Below are 21,773 nucleotides of genomic sequence, written 5' to 3' on the forward strand. Positions count from 1 at the left end.
GTGTATTGTTCAATAGACCAAAAGGGCATCAGTTTGTTACATTGACAGCTAATAATGTGTTGCTCTTGCTATTTTAATAATTCTTAGGGGATTTGACATCCTAGGAAATAGCTGTGGCCATCATGAAGCATAAAGACTTAGGAGCAGGGCCTCTATAAAAGTTCATCTGCAGTTGTTTCTTAGTGGACTTCTTGTTACAGGGAGACACCATAGTGCATAAAGAGTCTGACCCACATCTAGGATCTCAGCCTCTATGAAGTCTTGGGCCAACCACACACCTCTGTGGCCCTGGACTTACTCAGCTGCCTCATAGGATTGGTGTGAGATCTGATGAGAATGGGAAGAATGAAAAGAGAGGGTGTTGGGCTGCAAGTTTAGTTCCAACTGTTACTGGAGAGCCACCCAAATCAAAGGGAGCTGGCTCTCTCTTCCTCAGCTTGTCACGCTCACAAAAAAGAATTCAGATGAGTGACAGAAAGCAATGTTGAAGCAGAACAAGTGAATTTATTAAGAATATACTTGACATAAAGCACAAGTGGGCAAATCAGCTAGTCTGAGGTCCCTGCCTGGTGGGGGTTCAAGAGTTTTATACTTTCCCCCTATAGATTTCAAAGTTCCCCTGCAGATAGACTAGATTTCAAGGTCTCCCTTTTTCATTGTTCTGGCTTTTCCCAGAATTTATGAGAACATCTGGTGATATTATCTTGGCAAATCCCAAGACTGCTGACTTCTTTGTTCAGTGGGTGAGATAAATTCCCTTTCTCTCCCCACTTCTCATCTTCCTGCTCTAGCAGTTATCTATTCTGCCACCCCCCTCCCCCAAGTGATACCATCCAAATGGTTTTGGAGTTTTTGTTATTTGTACCCCAGGTTTCATCTTTCCTTGGGTTTAGCTGACACAAATGGTATTGAGTCTTTGTTTTCTATTTTCTCAGGCCAGGGTGATTTAAGCTATGTGTTCTCTGGTTAGGGAGGAGAGGTATACACTATATGCTCTCAAGTTCCTTGGTCGGGATGATAAGGTCTTGCAATTCACAAGCTGGCTGCAAGCTGCTCAAACTTTTTGATTTTGTTTAATTTTCTTATCTCAGTTTTCCCATCCCACTTGCCCAGGAATTTCTTTAGCGTCTTACTTTCCTGCCGCACAATACTCTTTGAATTTTGTGACTTTTCAAGTTGAAAAATGGTAGGCTATATAGCATTTGTGGTTCCTCTTTCTCCCCAAGGGCTCAATTCTACCACCACACTTTCTCTTGGATCCCAATGCTGCAGCACAAAAAGAAAGTATAAGATGCTTTTGACTCATAAGAAAAACTGGAGCACAGAAGATGGTGGTGTTTCCACCACTCCCAGAACTTGGAACATCATGGCTCTAACAGGCCAACTTTCTCTGGTCTGCAGCTTTCTTTTTCTTTAACTTTGCTTCTCTGTGTCCCTACAGGGATCCCCCTCCCCACTGCAATCTCTCCTAGCTCCTACTCAACTCCTATCTCTAGAAGGTTCAGCAAATCACCCCAGATTTATTTTTTCTTTAGAGAGAGTGGGAGGGGGAGAGAGAAGAGAGAGAAAGAGAAATATCGATGTGACAGACACACATGTGTGGGTTGTCTCCCACACATGCCCTGACTGGGGTAGGGATCGGACCTGCAACCCAGGTATGTGTCTTTTATCAGAATTGGACCCGTGACCCTCCGGTGCACAGGCTGAAGCTGAATCATGCCAGCCAGGGCATGACCCCAGCTTTTAAACAATCAGTACTTCGCCCTGGCTGGTATGACTCAGTTGGCTGGAGTGTAATTCTATGCACTGAAAGGTTGTGGGTTTAATTCTCGGTCAGGGCACATACCTAGGTTTTGGGTTCCATCCCCGATTGGGGCGTATACAAGAGGCAACCAATCTCTCTCTCTCTACACACACACACACACACACACACACGTGTGTGTGTATGTGTATGTGTCCCTCCCTCTCTGTGTCTCTCCTTTCCTATACAGTGGAACCTCGGTTCTTGAACTTAATTTGTTCTGGAAGGCTGTTTGAGAAGTGATTGTTCAAAAACCAAATCATTTTTTCCTATTGGAAATAATGTAAATTGACAGGAATAAGATATGACTTTGGGTGGTGGGCACACACAGATCAATATACAGATCTTGTAACATAGAAACACACACCTGAAACTTATATGTTCATATTAACCACTGTCACCCCAACACATTTAATAAAGTGTTAAAAATAAATAAATAATGTAAACTGAATTAATCTGTTCCAGACCCACAATTTCAATGATTAGTACAATTTTAAAACATAAAGAGTCTATTAAGAGTGCTAATGTTGCTAAGGGTGTGAAAGAAACAATGATCACAGGCATTAAAGAGGTTAAAAAAAGAAGTTGTTGATTTGGAGAAATGAAAAGCAGCTAGCCAGTGATGCATTTCAGAGTTAGTTATATGTGAAAAAGCTGCTGCCCCAGTGCTGGAGCTCAGAGTGAATGAGTTTGTGAGTGAGTCTGTGCACAGCCCCGTTAGTACCTCTAGCACCTAGGACTCCAGCAGCTCTCCATCTCACTCAGCTGAAAACCCATTGGTTTTCATAGCCAGATGTGGTGGCTCCTCTTCCCGGCACTGGAGTCCTGGGCTGAGAAGCTCGTTTTGGGGCTGGAACCCCCTTGTTCCTCAGGATGGGGGGACTTCTGCAGCCTAAATATCCCTCCTGTTTCTTAACCACCACACCGTGAGTGTGGGACCTACCTACCCTTTCTGTGTCTCTACTCCTCCTACCAGTTTCAATGTGGCTTTTTCTTTATATCCTTAGTTATAGGACTTCTGTTCAGCTAGTCTTCAGGTGGTTCTTGATGGTTTTTCCGTAATTTAGTTGTAATTTTAATGAGGTCATGAGAGGTGGCAAACATAGTGTTGACCTATTCTGCCATCTTGACCAGAAGTCCAATTCCAGCTTCTTGACAATGCCACCATGTGCTGTTTAATGGGAACAATCTTGTGAGTTTCAGATCCCTGGGAAAGAGAGGGTTTTCTGCGGTGTCCATTATAGCCAGATGTTAGACCAAAGGTTGACATCCTGGCCCTATTGCTGCTTCAGTTGTAGTCTGAAACTGGCAACTGTGTGCTATAGTTAGAATACCTCTTCTTGAATCTTTGTGCCAGTGTCTATATGGAAGCGACCTAGGAAGTTCTCTTGGCATGGACCCAGGCCTGTGGCCTGGTTCCACCACTGAACAGACACTCTACTCAAGAATAGCTGGCAAGGTTGCAGATGCCTCTCTCAGCAGGCCATGCACCTTTCAACACTAGCAAAGGGACCCAAGAAGTAGCTTATTTTGTAAGAAAGATTGACATGATATGAAAGTACCAGCTATGTTCACCATAAGATCCATTAAAAAAATATTAATCACACGAACTCAAGGAGCCGAAATTGCATCCAATGGTCTCAAGGGCCATTTGTCTGAAGAGAGTCTTGCTGTAGAAGGATAAAGATAAATATTCAAATATTTAGAATATTTGAGCTAATTACTGAGAATGTACCAGGTAAAAACTGCCTGGCCACCTTCCTCGGAATGAATTTTATCTGTAACAAATTGTGTTCCATGGTCAAAAATGGCAGACCATGATTAAAGCTCATGTTGATTCCAAAACTGTAGAAGGCTATTTGCTTCATCTGTTCTGTGTAGTGTATGTTTCCTATTGCTGTTGTAACAAATTACCACAAACTGAGTCGTGTAAAACAACACTACTTTATTCTCTTTTAGCCTGGAGGCCAAGTCTGAAAAATGTCTTATTTGGTAAAACCAAGGAATTGTCAGGGCGGCATTCCTTCTGGAGACTCTAGGGGGAAGTCTATTTCCTTGCCTTTTCCAGTTTCTGGAGGCTCAATGCATTCTTTGGCACTTGGCTCCTTCCTTGCATCCCTCAGGCTTCTGTTTCCCTCAGCAATGCAAGTGATTACATTGGCCCCACCCAGATATTCCAGGATAATTTCCTCCTCTCAATTTCTTTAACTTAATTACATCTGCTTGTTTTTCCATGTAAGGTACCACATCCATAGGTCCCTGGCATAAGGATGTGGATGTCTTTGGAGATGATCCCAAGCAGCACTGTGGAAGGCATAAAAGAGGCCTGCCAACTTATGTATTTATTTTCCAATGGTGTGTTTGTTTGAAAAGAAAAAGTCCTGAAGGAGGGAAATTTTGAACTGGGAAAACTAATGGAGCTTCATGCTGCCGTAGTTCGGGAGCCAAAGTTGAATTAATTGAAGGATATGAGCTCCCTCTCCAAAAATCTCTTTAAAGGTTATAACTTGTAAATTGTAACAAAAAAATCTTATCAGCAAAAGAAGAGTTAAATAAGAAAGCCAGCTTTCACCCATTTAATCTTGAAGCACTCAAGAGTCACTACATAATTAGGGAGATTTCTCAAGTCTCACAGGTTAATTATTGCCTTCCTCACTCAGTATCACTTAGGCTGTTTTGCAGTGATTTGGGGCAGCACTGGAACATAAATTGTCTATGTGGGGAATCCAAAAACCAACCTTGGGATAAGATGTTAAGTATAAGGAGGTAATTTAGGAGGGTAAGAACCCCTGGCAGGCATGGGGGAAGTGGCAGGGAAGGGAGACAACCAATAAACAATGTTACCAAGTCAGATAGAGCTGCAGGTGACTGAGGCTTAGTTCTGCTGGGGAAACTGGGTGCCAGTGTAAAACATACACCTGAGATGGACTCCTCCCAAGGTGCCAGGTTACTGGGTGTTTATCCATCTCCTCCCCATCAGTCATTGGCTGAAGTCTGCTCCCAGGGACCATCACCCCTTGACAGTTTTGGTCTACTTAGCAAGAGGCAAAGGATTCCTGAGGCAAGACAAAGCCCTCAGGCTGCAAAATGCATATCTGGCAGTTCAAAGTGATGGTCTTGTAAAGTGGGAAAGGCTGAGGGATGTGCGAGTACACCAGCAACCTATACATGACAAGCCTAACCAGTGGAATGGTTTCCAATGGGGCTGTTTTTCCCCATACATGATGGTTATTTTGCAACAGTTAAAATAATCAAAAGAACAGAACCAAGACAGGTACAACTTTAATGCTTCTGCAGTTATATTTTAGAACAGAATAGGATGATTAATAGATACCAAGTCTCATGGCTTCTGTGTTTCAGGACATTCAGGTCTGCATCTTGAATTATTTTGTAAAATGATAAACATTTACATGATGTAGAATAAAACAATGAAATCTTAAAAGATAATGACAAGTAACACAAAGAACAGAGGCCTAGTAAGCATAAACCTTCACTTTGTGGACTTCCTTGTCGTCACATTCCCTCTGTTTGTCGTAGTAATAGAAAGTATTGTCCCTTCTCTGAAGTTTCTTCACATATCCTGTCTCTGGCCAACGATCTACCTACACATCAAAAACCAGAATACAAACATTGTCATGACGGTTCTATTTTATATAACATTTTACTATCAAATACTTAAAGTGTAAGTCACATCAAAAAGTTAAAGTATAAAATTAAGTTTGAAAATACTTGAGCTCTTAGAGAACATTACACACATCTCAAAACACATCTTAAGTTGCATCCTTTTATGACAAAACTACTAATTTTGTGCTTCTCTCTAGGTTCCAATTTCTAGGTTTAAGTTTCCATTTAGTGGCCAAGACAGAGAAAACATTTAAAACACTCTAAACTTTATTCATATGATTTCAAACATTATTACTTCCTAATTTCTAAAAGTAATACCCCAGGAGGAATTTGAGCTAAGCCCAGGCACCATTCTGAAAGCACCTAGAGCTGACTGTTGATGGCGCGGGAGTGACTAAAGAAAGCAGCTAGACTTGACATAAAGGGCCATACGTATTTCCTCACACCTATATTTCAAGTTTACCTTGAAAGTAAATTTTTAATAGAAATTGGAGGTCATGAATCTAGTCCTCAGAAGTCTCTCTTGCCTCCCCCCACTATTCTTTCCCATATGTTGTGTTGCTTGGCTTACTGTATGGTTTGGCCTGATCTAGAACGGACATTTCCCTCCCATTCCTCTGCAGATTCTTCCTGTGCCCTCTTAATCAGGTCAGCACATTTCTGTGTTTGTTGGATATGTTTGTTTTTTCTGGATTTTGTGAGATGTAGTCTCACTGTCAAAAGTCTGTTATTCAGGTTTTATGGTCTAGAAAACCAAATCCTGCCCTTCAACACCATCGGCAGCTTCACTTCTCAGTCCCCTCTTATAGATCATCATTTTCAATGGGCATATGGATACAAGGGAATACACATCATTTATTTCTAACAGCATGTTTTCATTTTCTTCTGTTTTCTCACTTATTTAGGAAGTAGCAAAAATAGGTGGCAGCATATCTGATAAACCTGAGCAGGCTCTCTGATATATGTAGTATAGAAAAAAGTTATAAATTCTATCACTTAGGTCAAGCCTGCCTTTTGTAGCTTCCATTGCCCTCAGTAGAGAAAGGAAAGTGTTCTCAGTACACCATTTATAGCCCTCTTCTTCCTGGGGCCAATAGCTGGTTTGTTTTCATTTACTAAGATCTTTTTTAAAAATCCTCACACAAGGATATTTTTTCCATTGCTTTTCAGAGAGTGGAAGGGGGAGAGAGAGAAACATAGATGTGACTAGGGATTGAGCCTACAACTGAGGTACATGCACCTGACCAAATTCGAACTGGAGGCCTTTCAGTGAGTGGGTTGATGCTCTAACCAGTGAGCAGACTGGCCAGGGCCATTTACTAGGGTCTTGGACATCATCTCACACAGTGAAGAAATAGTATGTACAACTGCTGCTTCTATACAACATCCACAGCCACTTCCTATGGAACAAAGGTCTCTGAACAGTTACATTGGTTCTGCACTCAACATCTTTACTATTCATAAATTTTTCTTCTTAGCTTTTCACATAATCATTCTCATTCAATCTAGGAAATCTTCACTCCTCAGAGTATATGGACTGGAGTGATATGGTCCTCAAGTCCAACTCCCCTTAGGCAGGGAGAGCCGTAGCATTAACATTGCCCATAAGGGTGAATGCCTCAGATCAGGACAAAGAACTTTGCTCACACCCTTCAGACGGCTAGTACATGCCACTCAAGACAAGCTTTCAGTCACCACTCTATCCATCCTTTCAGGCCCACTGCAAATGCCTCTGGGGCATGAAGCCTTTTCGTAAAATGGTCCCTAAAGGAAGTAATATTTATCTTCCTCTGAATCCCTGTGCTTCTTTTAAGGCATATATTTTTACTTATATAAGGTTTTATTGTTCTTGTCATTCTCAATCTTCTTCAAGATATAAGAATAATAAAAGTAATAACTTTTATTGAACACTTTTTGTTCATTCACTCAACAAATTATCATTTAGAGCTGCAATGTCGGGCATGTCAAACACATGCTTTCATTTCATTCCTGTGACAATTTTCTGATGGAAGCACTGCCATTTGGCAGTTGAGCTCAGGGAAGTTAAGAACCTTGTTTGGAATTATCCACCTGGCGAGGGGGAGAGCCAGGTTGCAACCCTTGGACAGACAGACTGTAAATCTTGTACTCTTCCTACTGGCCCACCAGATTTCTTGAACGTGGGCATGTGCTTATATTTTTTATTTCCTAAAGCACTTGGCACAGAAATTTGCACATAGTAGGTATCCAGTACACATATACTACTGAAGTGAAATGTAAAACCTCTCCATAATTGTGAAGTCATACAGTGAATAGGGTTGTTCTTTCCTGCATAGCACACACACACACAAACACCCTTACCCTCACCCTCACCCTTCTCAGGTGCTTTTGGGGACTTCCACTTTAAGGATGTTCTTACTGTCCCCTTAAATCTGATTTTACCTCAGTTACAACAGTATTGGGTGTGGGGGTGTAGGTGCAGCTGTGCCTATATGATCACATCGTCTGTATCATCCTGGGTCTTATATACCTTTTAGGGGCATCCCAACCTTAAGGCAAGGTGTGAAGCTTATTTTTGAATAGCATTAAAATGTTCATGCTTCTGTTCTATCTGCTTAAAAGCCATAGACGATACAGTAATGAAGAATATCTTTTGGTAACGGAGACACAGGAAAATGCTAGATGTAAAAAGACTGACACAGTCAGCCCTCTGTATCTGTGGGTTTTGGATCTACAGATTCAACCAACAGCTCATTGAAAATATTAGAAAAAAAAATCTCATAAAGTTCCCAAAAGCAAGACTTGAATTTGCCCTATGCCAGCCCTATACTGAATCCACACAAATGAAATTATGTGTGGGCATACCCTGCTGTAGTCTATCTGAAAATATAGGTCATGTACAAATACTATGCCATTTTATACAAGGGACTGAGCACCCATGAATTTTGGTATCCAGGGGAGTCATGAAAACAATTCCCTGGGACACTGAGGTATGACTGTATATGAAAATCACACTCATCAAATTGTCATTTGATCAGTGTTTATAACTTCATTCCTCACCAGGCCTATTAATATCTGTCAAAGTACTGCCCATTAAAGGGTCTGTTACATATTAGCTCTGAAATACCTCCAATTCTTTTTCCTATCTCCTTTTAAATGAAGTATTAAGTAGAGATCAAAAAGTAGAATGGAGGAAAAAGAGAATAGAGAGACCTGATAAATCCACATGTGAATTAGTCTCTAAAAAACAGAGAATTGATATTAAAAAATAAATAACCAAGTTAATAACATTTTGTTGTAACCCCAAATCTGAACATTAAAACATATTTATAAATACTATATATCATATTCTATCATATTCTTAAAAAGTCTGCCTCCTAGTATCCAGTAGAATAATTTTTTTAAAAATGCCATTAAAACTGGTGCAGTGTCTAGATTTTAATCTAGTCTTTGCAAAGCAAAGTCATGTCTCTAATCTCTCAAGAAAGCCTGGGAAGCACAACCAAAGTCAGGAGTTGCTCTCTAATAGTTTTTTGTCACCTACAATCCCCATAATAACAGGATATAACACCTTTACAATTCATGGTCAAAATTAAAAAGAAACTGGCACTTAGCAGAGCATCGTTCTTCATTAAAAGCTAGAAAAGTCTTAATATTTCACGCTAAGGGACCACCTCTTTCCTCAGTTTGCCTAAAAATCACTCTTCTGGGCCTCAGTCTCCTCTTCAGTAAAATGAGAGAGTTGGAGAAGAACTCACTTTCATTTATTCTCTGGTTCTTTGTTTTATTTTAATACTTTCACTAACTAACAAACTCATTTTGAGTTCAGGTTTGTAGAGGCATAAAACTTACCACAGAAACTTGTTTCACTTGTTTATATTCAATTTCATCCCGATATCCTGCTTGTTGAAATCTATACAGATTTTCAATCTCTTCCGACCATTTTTTGGCATGACTTATTGATTTTGGTTTCACGTCAGAACTAGCCATGGCTACAGAGGTCTTATTAGCAATTAATTCTGGAAGATGTTAAAACAAAGTTAATAGATGACATAATAGTGACAATTTGAAAGTTCCTTTAAGAATCAACAAAATTAGCATTTAAAAATAATTAAGAGAGTTGAGAATCCCATAGACAACAGTATGATGGTTGCCAGAGGTAAGGGAGGTGGGAGAGGTAGAAGAAGGTAAAGGGGGGATAAATGGTGGCGCAAGGAGACTTGACTTTGGGTGGCGAATGCACAATGCAATACATAGATGATGTATATAGAATTGTATGCTTGAAACTTGTATAATTATTAACCAACATTAATAATTTCAATAAAAGTTCAATAAAAATTAAAAATACATACATATATTAAAATTTAAACATTCAATTCCAAGATTGAGAAGGATTCATGCTCTATTTTGGGAATGAAATAAAATAAGCCCTGAAAGATACATAGAGAACTTTTTGTTTCTTCATCAAATAAAATTGCATTCAGGGTCATGGAGTGATGCCCTAAAGGTTGGATACTAGTTCTGGTGTTTCATGCAACAGTTTACACATTTCTGAAATCACAATTTTCTTTTTTGTAATCCTCACCCTGAGGATATTTTTTCCATTGCTTTTCAGAGAGAGTGGAAGGGAGAGAGATGGAAAGAGAAACATTGATGTGAGACACATTGATGGTTGCCTTCTACATTTGCCCCAACAGGGAATCAAGCCTGCAACCGAAGTAAGTGCCCTTGTCCCGAATAGAACCCGGGACGTTCAGCCTGCAGGCCAGTGCTCTAACCACTGAGCAAAACTGGCTAGGGCAGAAATCACACATTTTTAACTGATCAGTAGATTGTCAAAATATCCCACCACCCATGCTCCCGCTGGCAGCACATGTACTAAAATTGAAACCATACAGAGAAAATTAGCATGGCCCTTGCGCAAGGATGACGCACAAATTCGTGAAGTGCTACTTTTTTTTTTTTTAATATATATATATATACATATACATATATATACACATATACATATACATATATATATATATATATATATATATATATATATATACCTCAGCACCCTTCCATTTGATTACATTCAAAACTGCATCTCCCTTTTTTACCCCTAAAAATAACATTTAAGACTAGTTTTATTACTTTCTTCTTTTCCTCTTGCTGGGAAACAGCGGTTTCCTCTTTTTCCATTTCTTAACTGCTTGGTGTCATCCTGCAGTTCACTCATTCAGGTCCCTGTGGGCCTGCTCTTGTGAGAGTCCCATGCCCGAAGCTACATGACTGTCATGATACTGAGATCATTGATTTTAAAACAATGGAGGAGGTCATCAATAATCTTTGAAATTCAAATATTTAACTCTACTACATGTAACTGTCTATTCACCAAACTTCTATAGCCAGTTTTTCAGAGACAGAATCTTGTACTTGATTTCTCATTTCTACTTCTTTTTTATTATCAATATATATCAGTCACTTAATTGAAATAAAGTACCCAGAATTTCACCATGATGCCTTGAACCCACTCTTCTATTAAAATGTTTCTAAAAAATGTTTCTATTGGTTGAAATATGTTAGAATTAGACCTCATAGTAGATTCTGTAAATGAAATCATATTTAAAATTTTTTTCAATTATAAGGACAAATACTCATTATGTTGAAAAGGTCAAGAAATATACTGATGTATGAAAAAGAAAAGGCAAAATAATCATAGCAATTTGAAACATCCATCCTTAATATCAGGTAACTATCATCCCAAACATATGAGTAGAAGGACAGACTTTAAGTCTTATTAATTGCCTGGCCAGGTGTGGCTCAGTGGTTGAGCATCAACCCTGGATCCAGGAGATGACGGTTCGATTCCCGGTCAGGGCACATGCCTGGGTTGCAGGCTTGATCCCCAGTCAGGGGTGTGCAGGAGGCAGCTGATCAATGACGACTCTCTCATCATTATTGTTTCTATCTCTCTCCCCCTTCTCCCTTCCTCTCTCTCTGAAATCAATAAAGATATATATTTTTTAAAAAGTCTTATTAATTTGCATCTCTCTGATGATTAGCAATGTTGAGCATTTTTCTCATATGTCTCTGGCCATCTGTATGTCCTCTTTGGAGGAGTGTCTATTCAAGTCCTTTGCCCATTTTTTAATTGGATTGTTTGCCTTCCTCTTGTTGAGTTGTATGAGTTCTTTGTATATTTTGGAAATTAGCCCCTTATCAGATGTATCCTTGGCAAATATGTTCTCCCATACCGTGGGGCCCCTTTGCATTTGGAGGATGTTTTCTTTTGCTGTGCAGAAGCTTTTAAGTTTGAAGTAGTCCTATTTGTTTATTTTGTCCTTTGTTTCTCTTGCCCTAGGAAATGTATGGGTGAAAATTCCACTAAGTGAGATGTCTATAATTTTACTGCCTGTTTTCTTTTAGGATTTTTATGGTTTCACAACTTAAATCATTTAAGTCTTTTATCCATTTAAAATTTATTCTTATAAATGGCGTAAGTTGGTGGTCTAGTTTCATCTTTTTGCATGTACCAGTTCAATTTTCCCAACACCATTTATTGAAGAGACTATCTTTACCCCATTGTATATTCTTGCCTCCCTTGTCAAATATTGACTATAATGGTGTGGGTCAATTTCTGGGGTCTCTGTCCTGTTCCACTGATCTACATGCCTGTTGTACCAGGTATCAGGCTGTTTTGATTATAATGGCTTTGTAGTATAGTTTGATATCCAGTATAGTGATTCCTCCAACTCTGTTCTTCTCTCTCAAGATTGCTGAGGCTATTCGGGGTCTTTTTTTGTACCATATAAATTTTTGGAATATTTTTCCTAGTTCTGTGAAATATGCTGTTGGTATTTTGATAGGGATTGTATTGAATTTAGAGATTGCTTTGGATAGTATGGATATTTTAATGATGTTAATTATAATCATCAAAGAGATGCAAATTAAAACCACAGTGAGGTATCACTTCACACCTGTCAGAATGGCTACCATCAACACATCAACAAACAACAAGTGGTGGTGAGGGTGTGGAGAAAAGGGAATCCTAGTGCACTGTTGGTGGGAACGCAGACTGGTGCAGCCAGGATGGAAAACAGTATGGAGTTTCCTCAAAAAATTAAAAATGGAACTGCCATCTGACCCAGTGGTCCCACTTCTAGGAATATATCCTAAGAATCCTGACACACCAATCAGAAAGAATATATGCAACCCTGTGTTCACAGCAGCACAATTTACAATAGCTAAGATCTGGAAACAGCCCAAGTGCCCATCAGTAGATAAGTGGATAAAAAAACTGTGGAGCCCAGTTGGCATGGCTCAGTGGTTGAGCATCGACCTATGATCCAGGAGATCGAGGTTCAATTCTGAGTCATGGCACATGCCTGGGTTTTGGGCTCGATCCCTGGTGGGGGGCATGCAGGAGGCAGCCGATCAATGACTCACTCATCGTTAATGTTTCTCTCTCCCTCTCTCTCTCTCTCTCTGAAGTCAATAAAGATAAATTAAAAATAAAAAAAGCTGTGGAACATTTACACCATGGAATTCTATTCAGCTGTTAAAAAGAAAGATCTCTTACCCTTTGGGACAGCATGGATAGACCTAGAAAGTATTATGCTAAGTGAAATAAGCCAGGCAGAGAAAGACAAGTATCACACGATCTCACTCATATGTGGAATCTAAGGAACAAGATAGGACCACAGACATGAAAGCATGGAACAAACTAACATATCTCAAAGGGAAGGTGGGAAGGAGGACAGGAAGAGATTAACCAAAGAACTTATAAGTGGACACAGACAATGGACAGGCGGGGGCCTGGGGAGGGGTGGGAGATGGGTGGAGGGGGTAAGAGGGGGAAATTGGAGACATCTGTAATACTCAACAATAATTACCATTTTAAAAAGTCTTATTAAAAAGAGTCTTACACTAAATGCTTTTACAAGTGTGATAAATTTAGCTTCACCTGGATTTAACAGGGGGAAAATAGGAAATGGAAATAAAATTGACAGAACTAAGTTTCAGATAAATGTTTCTTTGATATAAAAGACATAGCCTAAAATTCCCTCAATGGTTAATAAAAAATATAATGAAGACTGAGTAATTTGTTTGAACTCCATGTATAAATCACACACAAATACTGATTCTCTCTTGTCTATCAAAATAAGGAAGTTGGTCTTATGCTTTCTCCTACACCTCTAGATTTTTGTTACATTATTAATTTAGGTTCAGGCTCATGTTGCATTTTTAAGGCAATACATTGTTATGTTACTGTATACATTTATGTAAAATTTGGAATATCTGACAAAACAATGGATAAACCACATTTCAGTGAAAACCTTGTCCTTCATTTCTATTCATTTGAATGTGAGGTTCACTGACTCACTGCTGTACAACATACTACTAGATAGATAAGACCAACAAGTGAGTTGGACACATGGCACAGCCCAATAATCCATTAACATATGATTATATAAATATATATCCCATAGGAAAAAAGGCACTAAGAAACATGAAAGGAAAAATGTGCTAATTTACTATGTTAAATACATTTTCAAAACTAGTCATGTTTTTTTGTTTGTTTTAAACTCTTTTTTTTTTTTTAATATATCTTTATTGATTTCAGAGAGAGGAAGGGAGAGAGACAGACAGACATACAGAAACGTCAATGATGAGAGTGTCATTGGGGATTGAGGCCACAACCCGGGCATGTGCCCTGACCAGGAATCGAACCCTGATCGCCTGGATCCTAGGTTGACGCTCAACTGCTGAGCCATGCCCAGCTGGGCAAAACTAGTCATGTTTTATATGAATTTAGTGGCTGTATTACTTATATTAATTTACAGATGAAGCATATTTTCTAAAAGTAGTGGTATAATCTTAATTTTTTTTTCACCCAAATAATTTTTGCTTTACTCATATCCATTCAAAAAGCATTTTCCTGAAGGTCAGCTATGTAACCTTTTGTCACTTTCAAACAAAATAATCATGTCAACTATACATATAAAAATGCTGCATTTTTATGTAATGGGTGAAGGGGGTTACAAAGGAAAAATAAAAATAAATAAATATGGTGCATTACTGAACAACACCAGAAAAAAATAGTTATCACTTTTTTTTATACAATTGTCCTGACTTATTCATGGGGGATACTTCCCAGACCCCCAATGGCTACCTGAAAACTGGATAAACCCTATATATACTATGTTACTATACATAGATACCTATGAGAAAGTTTAATTTATAAATTAGGCATAGTAAGAGATTAACAACTAATAATAAAATAGAAAAATTATAACAATATACTGTAATCAAAGTATGTGAGTGTGAACTCTCTTTCTCTCTCTCTTTCTCTCTTACTACTGATCTGATAACTGAGAGGGCTACTAAGTGACTAAGACGAAGGGGGCATACAGTGTGGAGACATTGGATAAAGGGATGATTTACATACTGGCTGGGATGAAGCAGGCGGGCGAGAGATTTTATTATGCTTCTCAGATAGGCATGTAATTTAAAACTTAGGAATTGTTTGTTATGGAATTTTCCACTTAATATTTTCAGATCACCGTTAACTGCACTTAACTGAAACCACAGAAAGTGAAACTGCGGATAAGGGGGTACTGTAATAATTTTGTGTGTCTGTGTTATCAGTTCAGGTACTCTGAAATTTATCAGGGGTAAAGTTTATGAAACATAAGGAAAGAAGGAACAGGAGTGGGCAGGAAAAGCTTTTACACCATGATGCACACCTAACACCTGTGAGTGGAAAAAGAGAAGGAAGTAGAATTGGGTAGGAAGAGCTTCAAACTGTATGGCAGCAAGTACTAAGAAAGTCTTGGTCAGGCCAATGGGGAAATTCAGCACAAAAAATTCCAGTGGAGGGCTCTTGCTTTAGAAGAAGATGGTCAGGCCTAGTACCACCACCACATTTCCAGTCACTGACTGGGAGCTACTGGAGGAAAGCTTGACTTCAGCTCAAATGCTGCATTAGATCCCAAAGGCAGGGGAGTAGTCAGATAACCGCAGAGAGTAGAAGGTTGTTCCTTGTAGGGAAAGCTGAAAAGTGCATCTTCATGGCTGCTCCAGTCTAACTTGCTAAAATACTGAATTCTTCCAAGCCACAGATCAAGTTGTAGCCCATCTGTATTTCCAGTATTTATTATAGTGCCTGGAACTCAGTAACTGCTGAACAAATGCTTGGTGAAGTGGCACTTTAAAATGCAGTATGGCAAGTTATGCATTATAGATGTAAAATGTATAGAAACATTTTATTTGATTATATAAATCTTATAAAAATATGACACTGTTAGGTAACAAACCCTGGGTGACACAGGAAAAAGTAGAAACAGAAATTGCTACAGGACCATAAATCTGACACAGAATGGGCCTCAGGGCAGTAAGGTAGTAAGGTTTGGCAAATTCCACATTCCCAGCGACATTTTCAATAGTACACTTTTGTTATAGCTCCACAGAAATTAACTTACAAATGTGTTTGGCCCAAGCTAGGATAATTAGTGAGATTGACAGATAAGATGTTCAGAGCTAACTGTACTGAGTATACAGTGAACTATAACTTAGCAATCACACATTGTGCACCTCTGAAATTTATGAGATCTGATGTGACCCTCACTCACTCAAACTTAACATATGCAACTGTGTGTCCCAGGGTAAATCTCATTTGAGGGTGCTATAAGCTTATACCTCCATCTATTATTAAGCAACATTGTGATTTATCTATTGTGTACTCTAACTAGGCTGGTTTCCTTATGTCTTTTTAGGTAAATCTTGTTTGATTTACCCAAGTGGTATCTGTGTATGGCTCCTTTCAGCGATCTAAGCCTATTATTAACATTTTCAATATGCTGGCTACGCAGATCACTGGTAACAGTGGGACTGATGCAAAAACTCTGAAACCTATCATGGCTATGTTCTAAGGAGAAAGTTTTGGGGATAATGGACGGCAGGGGAATGAAACTGTGATGCCTAGTTGCTTTGCTTACCTTCTATGATTTGAGGTGGCTAAGACCTTAATGCAAGTGATGTAAGGGACAATTTTTCAGTGAAGAATGGAGTAATGTCATTAACTTCTAAAGGTCTGGCTATCTGGGTAAAAATTAATACTAAAAATTTCCAGTGGCCAAGTAATTCCTGGACACTGTGACAAGAGACTCATTAAAACTTGGGGAGTAATAGGAAGGGGAGATAAAGAATAAAGGTTACATTCAGTATAGAGATTTGAACCACAATAAGAGTCATATGATGGGCTGAGGCAGTGAGAAAATGCCTGAAGGAGAAAGTGAGTTTGAACCTAGTTCTTAAAGAAAAGACATAAAAAAGTGAGGGCACTATGAGAAAAAAAGAGTTGCAGAAATAGAAGAGAGCTTACCATGTTCTAGGTAGGGTAAAGAGGACTTTGCAAAGAAAGGTTGGTAATTTATTTGTACATTTATGGTTTCACAGCTTGTCTTGTTCCAAAAAAGGATTCGTGTCAGATTATCGGATTATTAGATTGGGATCAATTTGTGTAGGACCCTACGCAGAATTTTAGGTAACAGAATTTCTTTATTATTCCATGAAGAACAAAAAGTGTCAATCAGAATTGTGTTTGATTTCCATCTTTTAGCAAAGTGTAGAGCAATTGCCTATGGAGATAGTATGTACATATTTAAAAGTAGAAGGCCAAAAATTAATTTCTAAGGAGCAACCTTAAGAGGGATGAACATCTTTTCAGCCTATACCACAAGTAAGGCAAATGTATTAGCATACACCTATAGTACAGCTGTTTCCATTTATGCTGCAGTTTGTAAGAATTATAAATAGCTGCATACAAAAATAAAGGCTGGAGGGTATTATGCTAGGTGAAATAAGACAGAGAAAGACAAATACCACACAATTTCACTTACATGTGGGATCTAAAGAACAAAATAAATGAACAAACAAAATAGATAAAAAGAATAGATTGATGGTTGCCAGAGGGGAGGAGGGTTGGGGGGGGAGGCTGGGTGAAAAAGGTGAAAGAATTAAGAAGCACAAACTGGTCCTTGCAGAATAGTCATGGAAATGTAAAATATACCATAGGGAATATAGTCAATAATATTGTAATAACAATGTATGGTGCCAGGTGGGTACTTGAAATATCAGGGGGAGTGCTGTATACCTGAAACTAATAAATAATATTGAATATAAACTGTATTTGAAAAATTAAGTAAAAGTCAAGGCTGGAGGGAGTGGGTATAAGTGGGCTACAGACTAACAGCATGATGTAAAACATATGCAGGGCACCTAAATAGGGCAAAGGGATTTCAGGGAGATATAACAAGGGACAACCAAGAAAACACACCTACCTAAGCCACCCTTATATTCCACTGTCCTTAACCAACTGGTACTCCTTAAATTTTTGTGCCTTAGAAGAAAACAATTGCATGGATGTGTAATCTTATATTGTTTTTCAAAATCTCAAACTCAGACAGTACATATGAAGTTGATACTGTTGTAATTAGCTAGTTATTAATAACAGGAAGGGAGCAAAGGGGGAAGCCAGATATTGCAAGCATGTTATTTGGGCAGCTTCACCAGGAAGCGGCAACTTTGCATTCCCCAGGGAACCCCTGGCTCATTCCCTAAAGATCATTGGGGAAGGGGTCCAACACAGGAGAGTCATATGAGCAGTGAAGTTGAGGTGACTAGGAAAGATGCCTGAGAATGGAGATCATTGGCCAGAATGGGTATGGCCACTGCAAGCCCATGAAAATTTGGGAATATGTAATCCCCTAAACAAAGGAGTTGTCTCTCTCTTGTTACTCTTGTGACTCTTGGTTCTCTTGTTACTCTTGGCTCCTACCTCTCTTGCATTCACCCCTAAGGCCCACAGTCATAGGGACTCCCACACACAGTGTACTAATGGACTGCAGATGGAAACACAAGCTAAGCTAGCCTGATGCTGGACTGGACTCTGTTACAACATGGAAAGGAAACTCTGGACACTGGATCTGATTTTAGCTCTGCTGAAGCCCCAGTTACACTTCTTCTATGGCAGGGCAAAGGGAAATAGGGCCTTGGAAACTCAGGGATTTAATTCTACACAAATAAAAATTGCTCATTCTCCAGGGCGAGTCTTAGAAAATTATTTTTCTTGGGTTATCACAAGAATTCCACTCCCACTAGCAACAGGTGGGGATGAAGACCTCTTGCCTTTAGCAACAAAGAGATCAATTATAAAATCATTGACATGGCCAGGCAAGAGTAAATGAGGGGGAAAATTGGAAATAGAAAAAAAGCAAATACAAGAGTTGGCAGGATCTGGCAACTGAGTAGATGTGGGGAAAAAGCTACATTTACTAGAAGAGCAGAAAATATGCTGCATTTAGTTGAACTACTAGGGAAATTACCATTTTTCTCAGGAGAAATATACCTCTTCTAGACATATTAGTCATTTCAAAACTTTGTTTTCCTCAAATAGCTAAAGGGAAAATGAATGTATTTCATCATAATAGGAACCATAGTGGCTACTATACGATGTAGTGACAGTGCAAATTCCTTTTCTTTCCCTCCCTCCCTCCCTCCCTCCCTCCCTCCCTCCCTCCCTCCCTCCCTCCCTTCCTTCCTTCCTTCCTCCCTCCCTCCCTCCCTTCCTCTCTTATAACTTACTTTCTACTTATTAAAAACACAAAAAAACTTAAATTAGGAAAGATCAACTTACAATTCATTGATTAAATGTTTTAGTGATTCTGGAAAATTCAGTGGGAGTTCTAATTCTGCTAGTAACATTCAGCATTTTGAAATTTAGTGGTTTCTCTACTGACAGTCGTGGCAAAAAATAATTGATATAAAATGCATTTGATCTCTATAACACTGCTGTATCTGCAGAAACAGGAAATGGAAGTGCCTTTCTAGTTTGAAAAAATCGAATTTTATTAAACAGTATTAGGGTTTGTTATGAGTATTTAAAAAAGATCTCTAATATCAAATCCATGAAAATCTAAGATTTTAATGTAACAGATGTCTTTGATTTCACCAGCCATCTCAAACTCTCTTCTATGCAAAAACCCTTTTCACCTTTTTGCTCTGAAAAGCGCTTTTGCTTTTAGTGGAATTAAAACCCTGATAGCATTTGTATCCCTAATCTTCCATTTCTTTCCCCATTTTTTTTTTTTTTTTTTTTCCTGTTCCTAGACACAGCAGGATATGGCGGTAACTCGCATGTAACCTTGGTCAAGTCAGTTAACATCCCTGGGCCTCATTTTCGTGAACTGTGAGAAAGTCTCACTGGGCAGTCTCTAAAGTCCTCACACTTCTCTTCCCAAAGTTTCTGGCTGTTCGGCTGAAAAACAAAATTGGCTCCCAAAATAGGCTTTTGTGCTCCACGGTGCAGGTGTGCTGATCTGCACTTGTGCAGCACAAGGTCACTCCATTCCCGCTCGCACAAAATGACTAACTTGCTTCCTCGGGTCCCTCACTTTTTTCCTGCCAGAAATCACCAGTTGTGTCTGTAAGACAAATTATCTGCGTGGAAAAGAGTGAGATGGAACAGCTATTCTAAAAACTCGGAATCCAGAGACTGGCCGACGGGAGGAACTCAAAGGAGGCCCCAGAATCGCGGCCTCTAAGCCGAAGGGGGCGAGGGGCAGCTGGGGAACTGAAGAATCAGGATCTGAAACTCGGAGACAAACAGAGACCCTCGCTAAAGCTGAGGGAGGTACAATCAACAGGGAAGCCGGAGGACAACGCCCTAGACGGAGGCGGGGTACGGAAACGGAAGGGGCAGGGCCTGGGGTTGGGGGCGGCGGGGCGGGAGGAACGGGGTTCGCGGGGACCGCGGAGGCCGGCCGGGCGGGGACAGCCCGCCAGCCACGCCCTCACCCGCCGGGTCCGGCTCTCCGTGGTTGCCCTCGCTAGGCCGACCTGGAGAGGCTGCGCGCCCCGCTGGAGCTCGCAGGGGAGCGCAGAGGTGACTGTGTTCCCCACTCGGGGTCAGTGGGCTGCGCGGCGAGAGGCCCACGGTCCTGGTTTCCCGGGCCCTGGTGTCTCTTAGCAACGTGCCCCAGCCGCCGGCTCACAGGCCCCGCCCCCCACTTGTCTGCGCGCGCAAGCGCGAGGGTGGGGCCCGGCTGCCCACGGGGAGGAGGACCCCGCTGGTCCGAGCGGGGGAGGGAGCCGTGGAAGGTTGTCCCTCGGAAGAGGTGGAGAGGGAGACGTGTTTGCTGCGGCTTCAAACGCAGACGGCATGCCCTAAAAAAGTGGATCAGAAGACAGAGACTGTGGGTGATTCCGGGCCCTGAGAGTAAATACCTCCCGTCTGTCCTGCCTCCCTTCTCATTTTATTGGGATTAAATGAACCAGACCATGGGATCGTTCATAATTCCTGACAATTAGTAAACCTACAATAAAAGACGATCTACAGCTTTATTTTTCTCTGACATTACCTTCATTATTATATTTAAAGTAATCTGTTTACTTACATCTTCCAAATTTATTTCCTCAGATTTCCAGATCCCTCTCTGAACTCTATATTTGTATATCCAAAATCCACTTGGTTGTCCACACCCCCCTCCAAACACCCACACCCTCACGCCTGCTCCTTCCACAGCCTTCCCCTTTCAGTAGTTCACACTTTCTCTTACCCTCCATATCCATCCATCAGCAAAGTCTGTTGGTCTTTTTGTTTTTCATATCCTCACTGGAAGATATGCTTATTGACTTGAGAGAGAGAGGGAAAAAGGTTGATGTGAGAGAGAAACACCACTTAGTTGCTTCTTGTATGCACCTGGGGATCGAACCTGCAACCTAGGTATGTGCCCTGACTGGGAATTGAACCCATAACCTTTTGGTGCACAGGACAACACTCCACAACCAACTGAGTCACCCGGTCAGGGCAAAAACATTGACTTTACTGCTGCCACCCAAGTCCAAGGCACCATCATTTTATCCCTTATGGCTATTGCAAGAGCCCTCAACAGGTCTCTCATGATCCCCATAGCCTATGCTCAATACAACAATCAGTGAGATTTATTGAAAACATGTCAGATTAGGTCACTTCTCTGCTCACAATCCTGCTATGGCTCTCCACTTTAGGAGTAAAAACCAGAGTCCTTACAAGGCCAATAAAGCTTTACAAGACTGGCACACAGCCCCTGCTTCCTTGCTCCATGGCCTCGCCTCGATCACTCCTCTCCAGCCATACGGGCCTGCTGGCCGTGCTGCCCACATTGTAGCTCCCACACTGCGGCCTTATTTGTAGCCGCTTCGTTTCCCCCAGGGGCCTTCCCCCTGTTATCCCTTTGGCTAAGGTCTCATCTTCAAGTCTTTGTTAATATCTCAACTTGCCCCCCCCCCCTCCCTCCCATCATGCTCTCTATCCTCCTTACCATGTTCTAGTGTTTCTTTTTTC

At 40.3% G+C, this 21,773-nt stretch overlaps 1 protein-coding gene and 1 non-coding gene across 2 annotated transcripts; one reads left to right on the forward strand and one right to left on the reverse strand.

Annotated features, from left to right (window-relative positions):
• Window positions 1-5,096: 5,096 nt before the first annotated feature.
• Window positions 5,097-20,326, reverse strand: MEIG1 (meiosis/spermiogenesis associated 1). Its single transcript, XM_016210066.2, has 3 exons — window positions 20,246-20,326; window positions 9,257-9,423; window positions 5,097-5,403 (listed from the first exon to the last, which is right to left on the reverse strand). Exons 2-3 carry the CDS (start codon window positions 9,392-9,394, stop codon window positions 5,275-5,277), a joined length of 267 nt encoding a protein of 88 aa, XP_016065552.1. The 5' UTR covers window positions 9,395-9,423; window positions 20,246-20,326; the 3' UTR covers window positions 5,097-5,274.
• LOC148094354 (U6 spliceosomal RNA) lies at window positions 10,259-10,365 on the forward strand. The gene has a single exon (XR_015716285.1). It is a non-coding gene; the product is annotated as a U6 spliceosomal RNA (small nuclear RNA).
• Window positions 20,327-21,773: the final 1,447 nt, after the last annotated feature.

The sequence above is a fragment of the Miniopterus natalensis genome, chromosome 1 (genome assembly GCF_054644295.1).
Source record: "Miniopterus natalensis isolate mMinNat1 chromosome 1, mMinNat1.hap1, whole genome shotgun sequence".
In the NCBI taxonomy this organism is placed as follows: Eukaryota; Metazoa; Chordata; class Mammalia; order Chiroptera; family Miniopteridae; genus Miniopterus; species Miniopterus natalensis.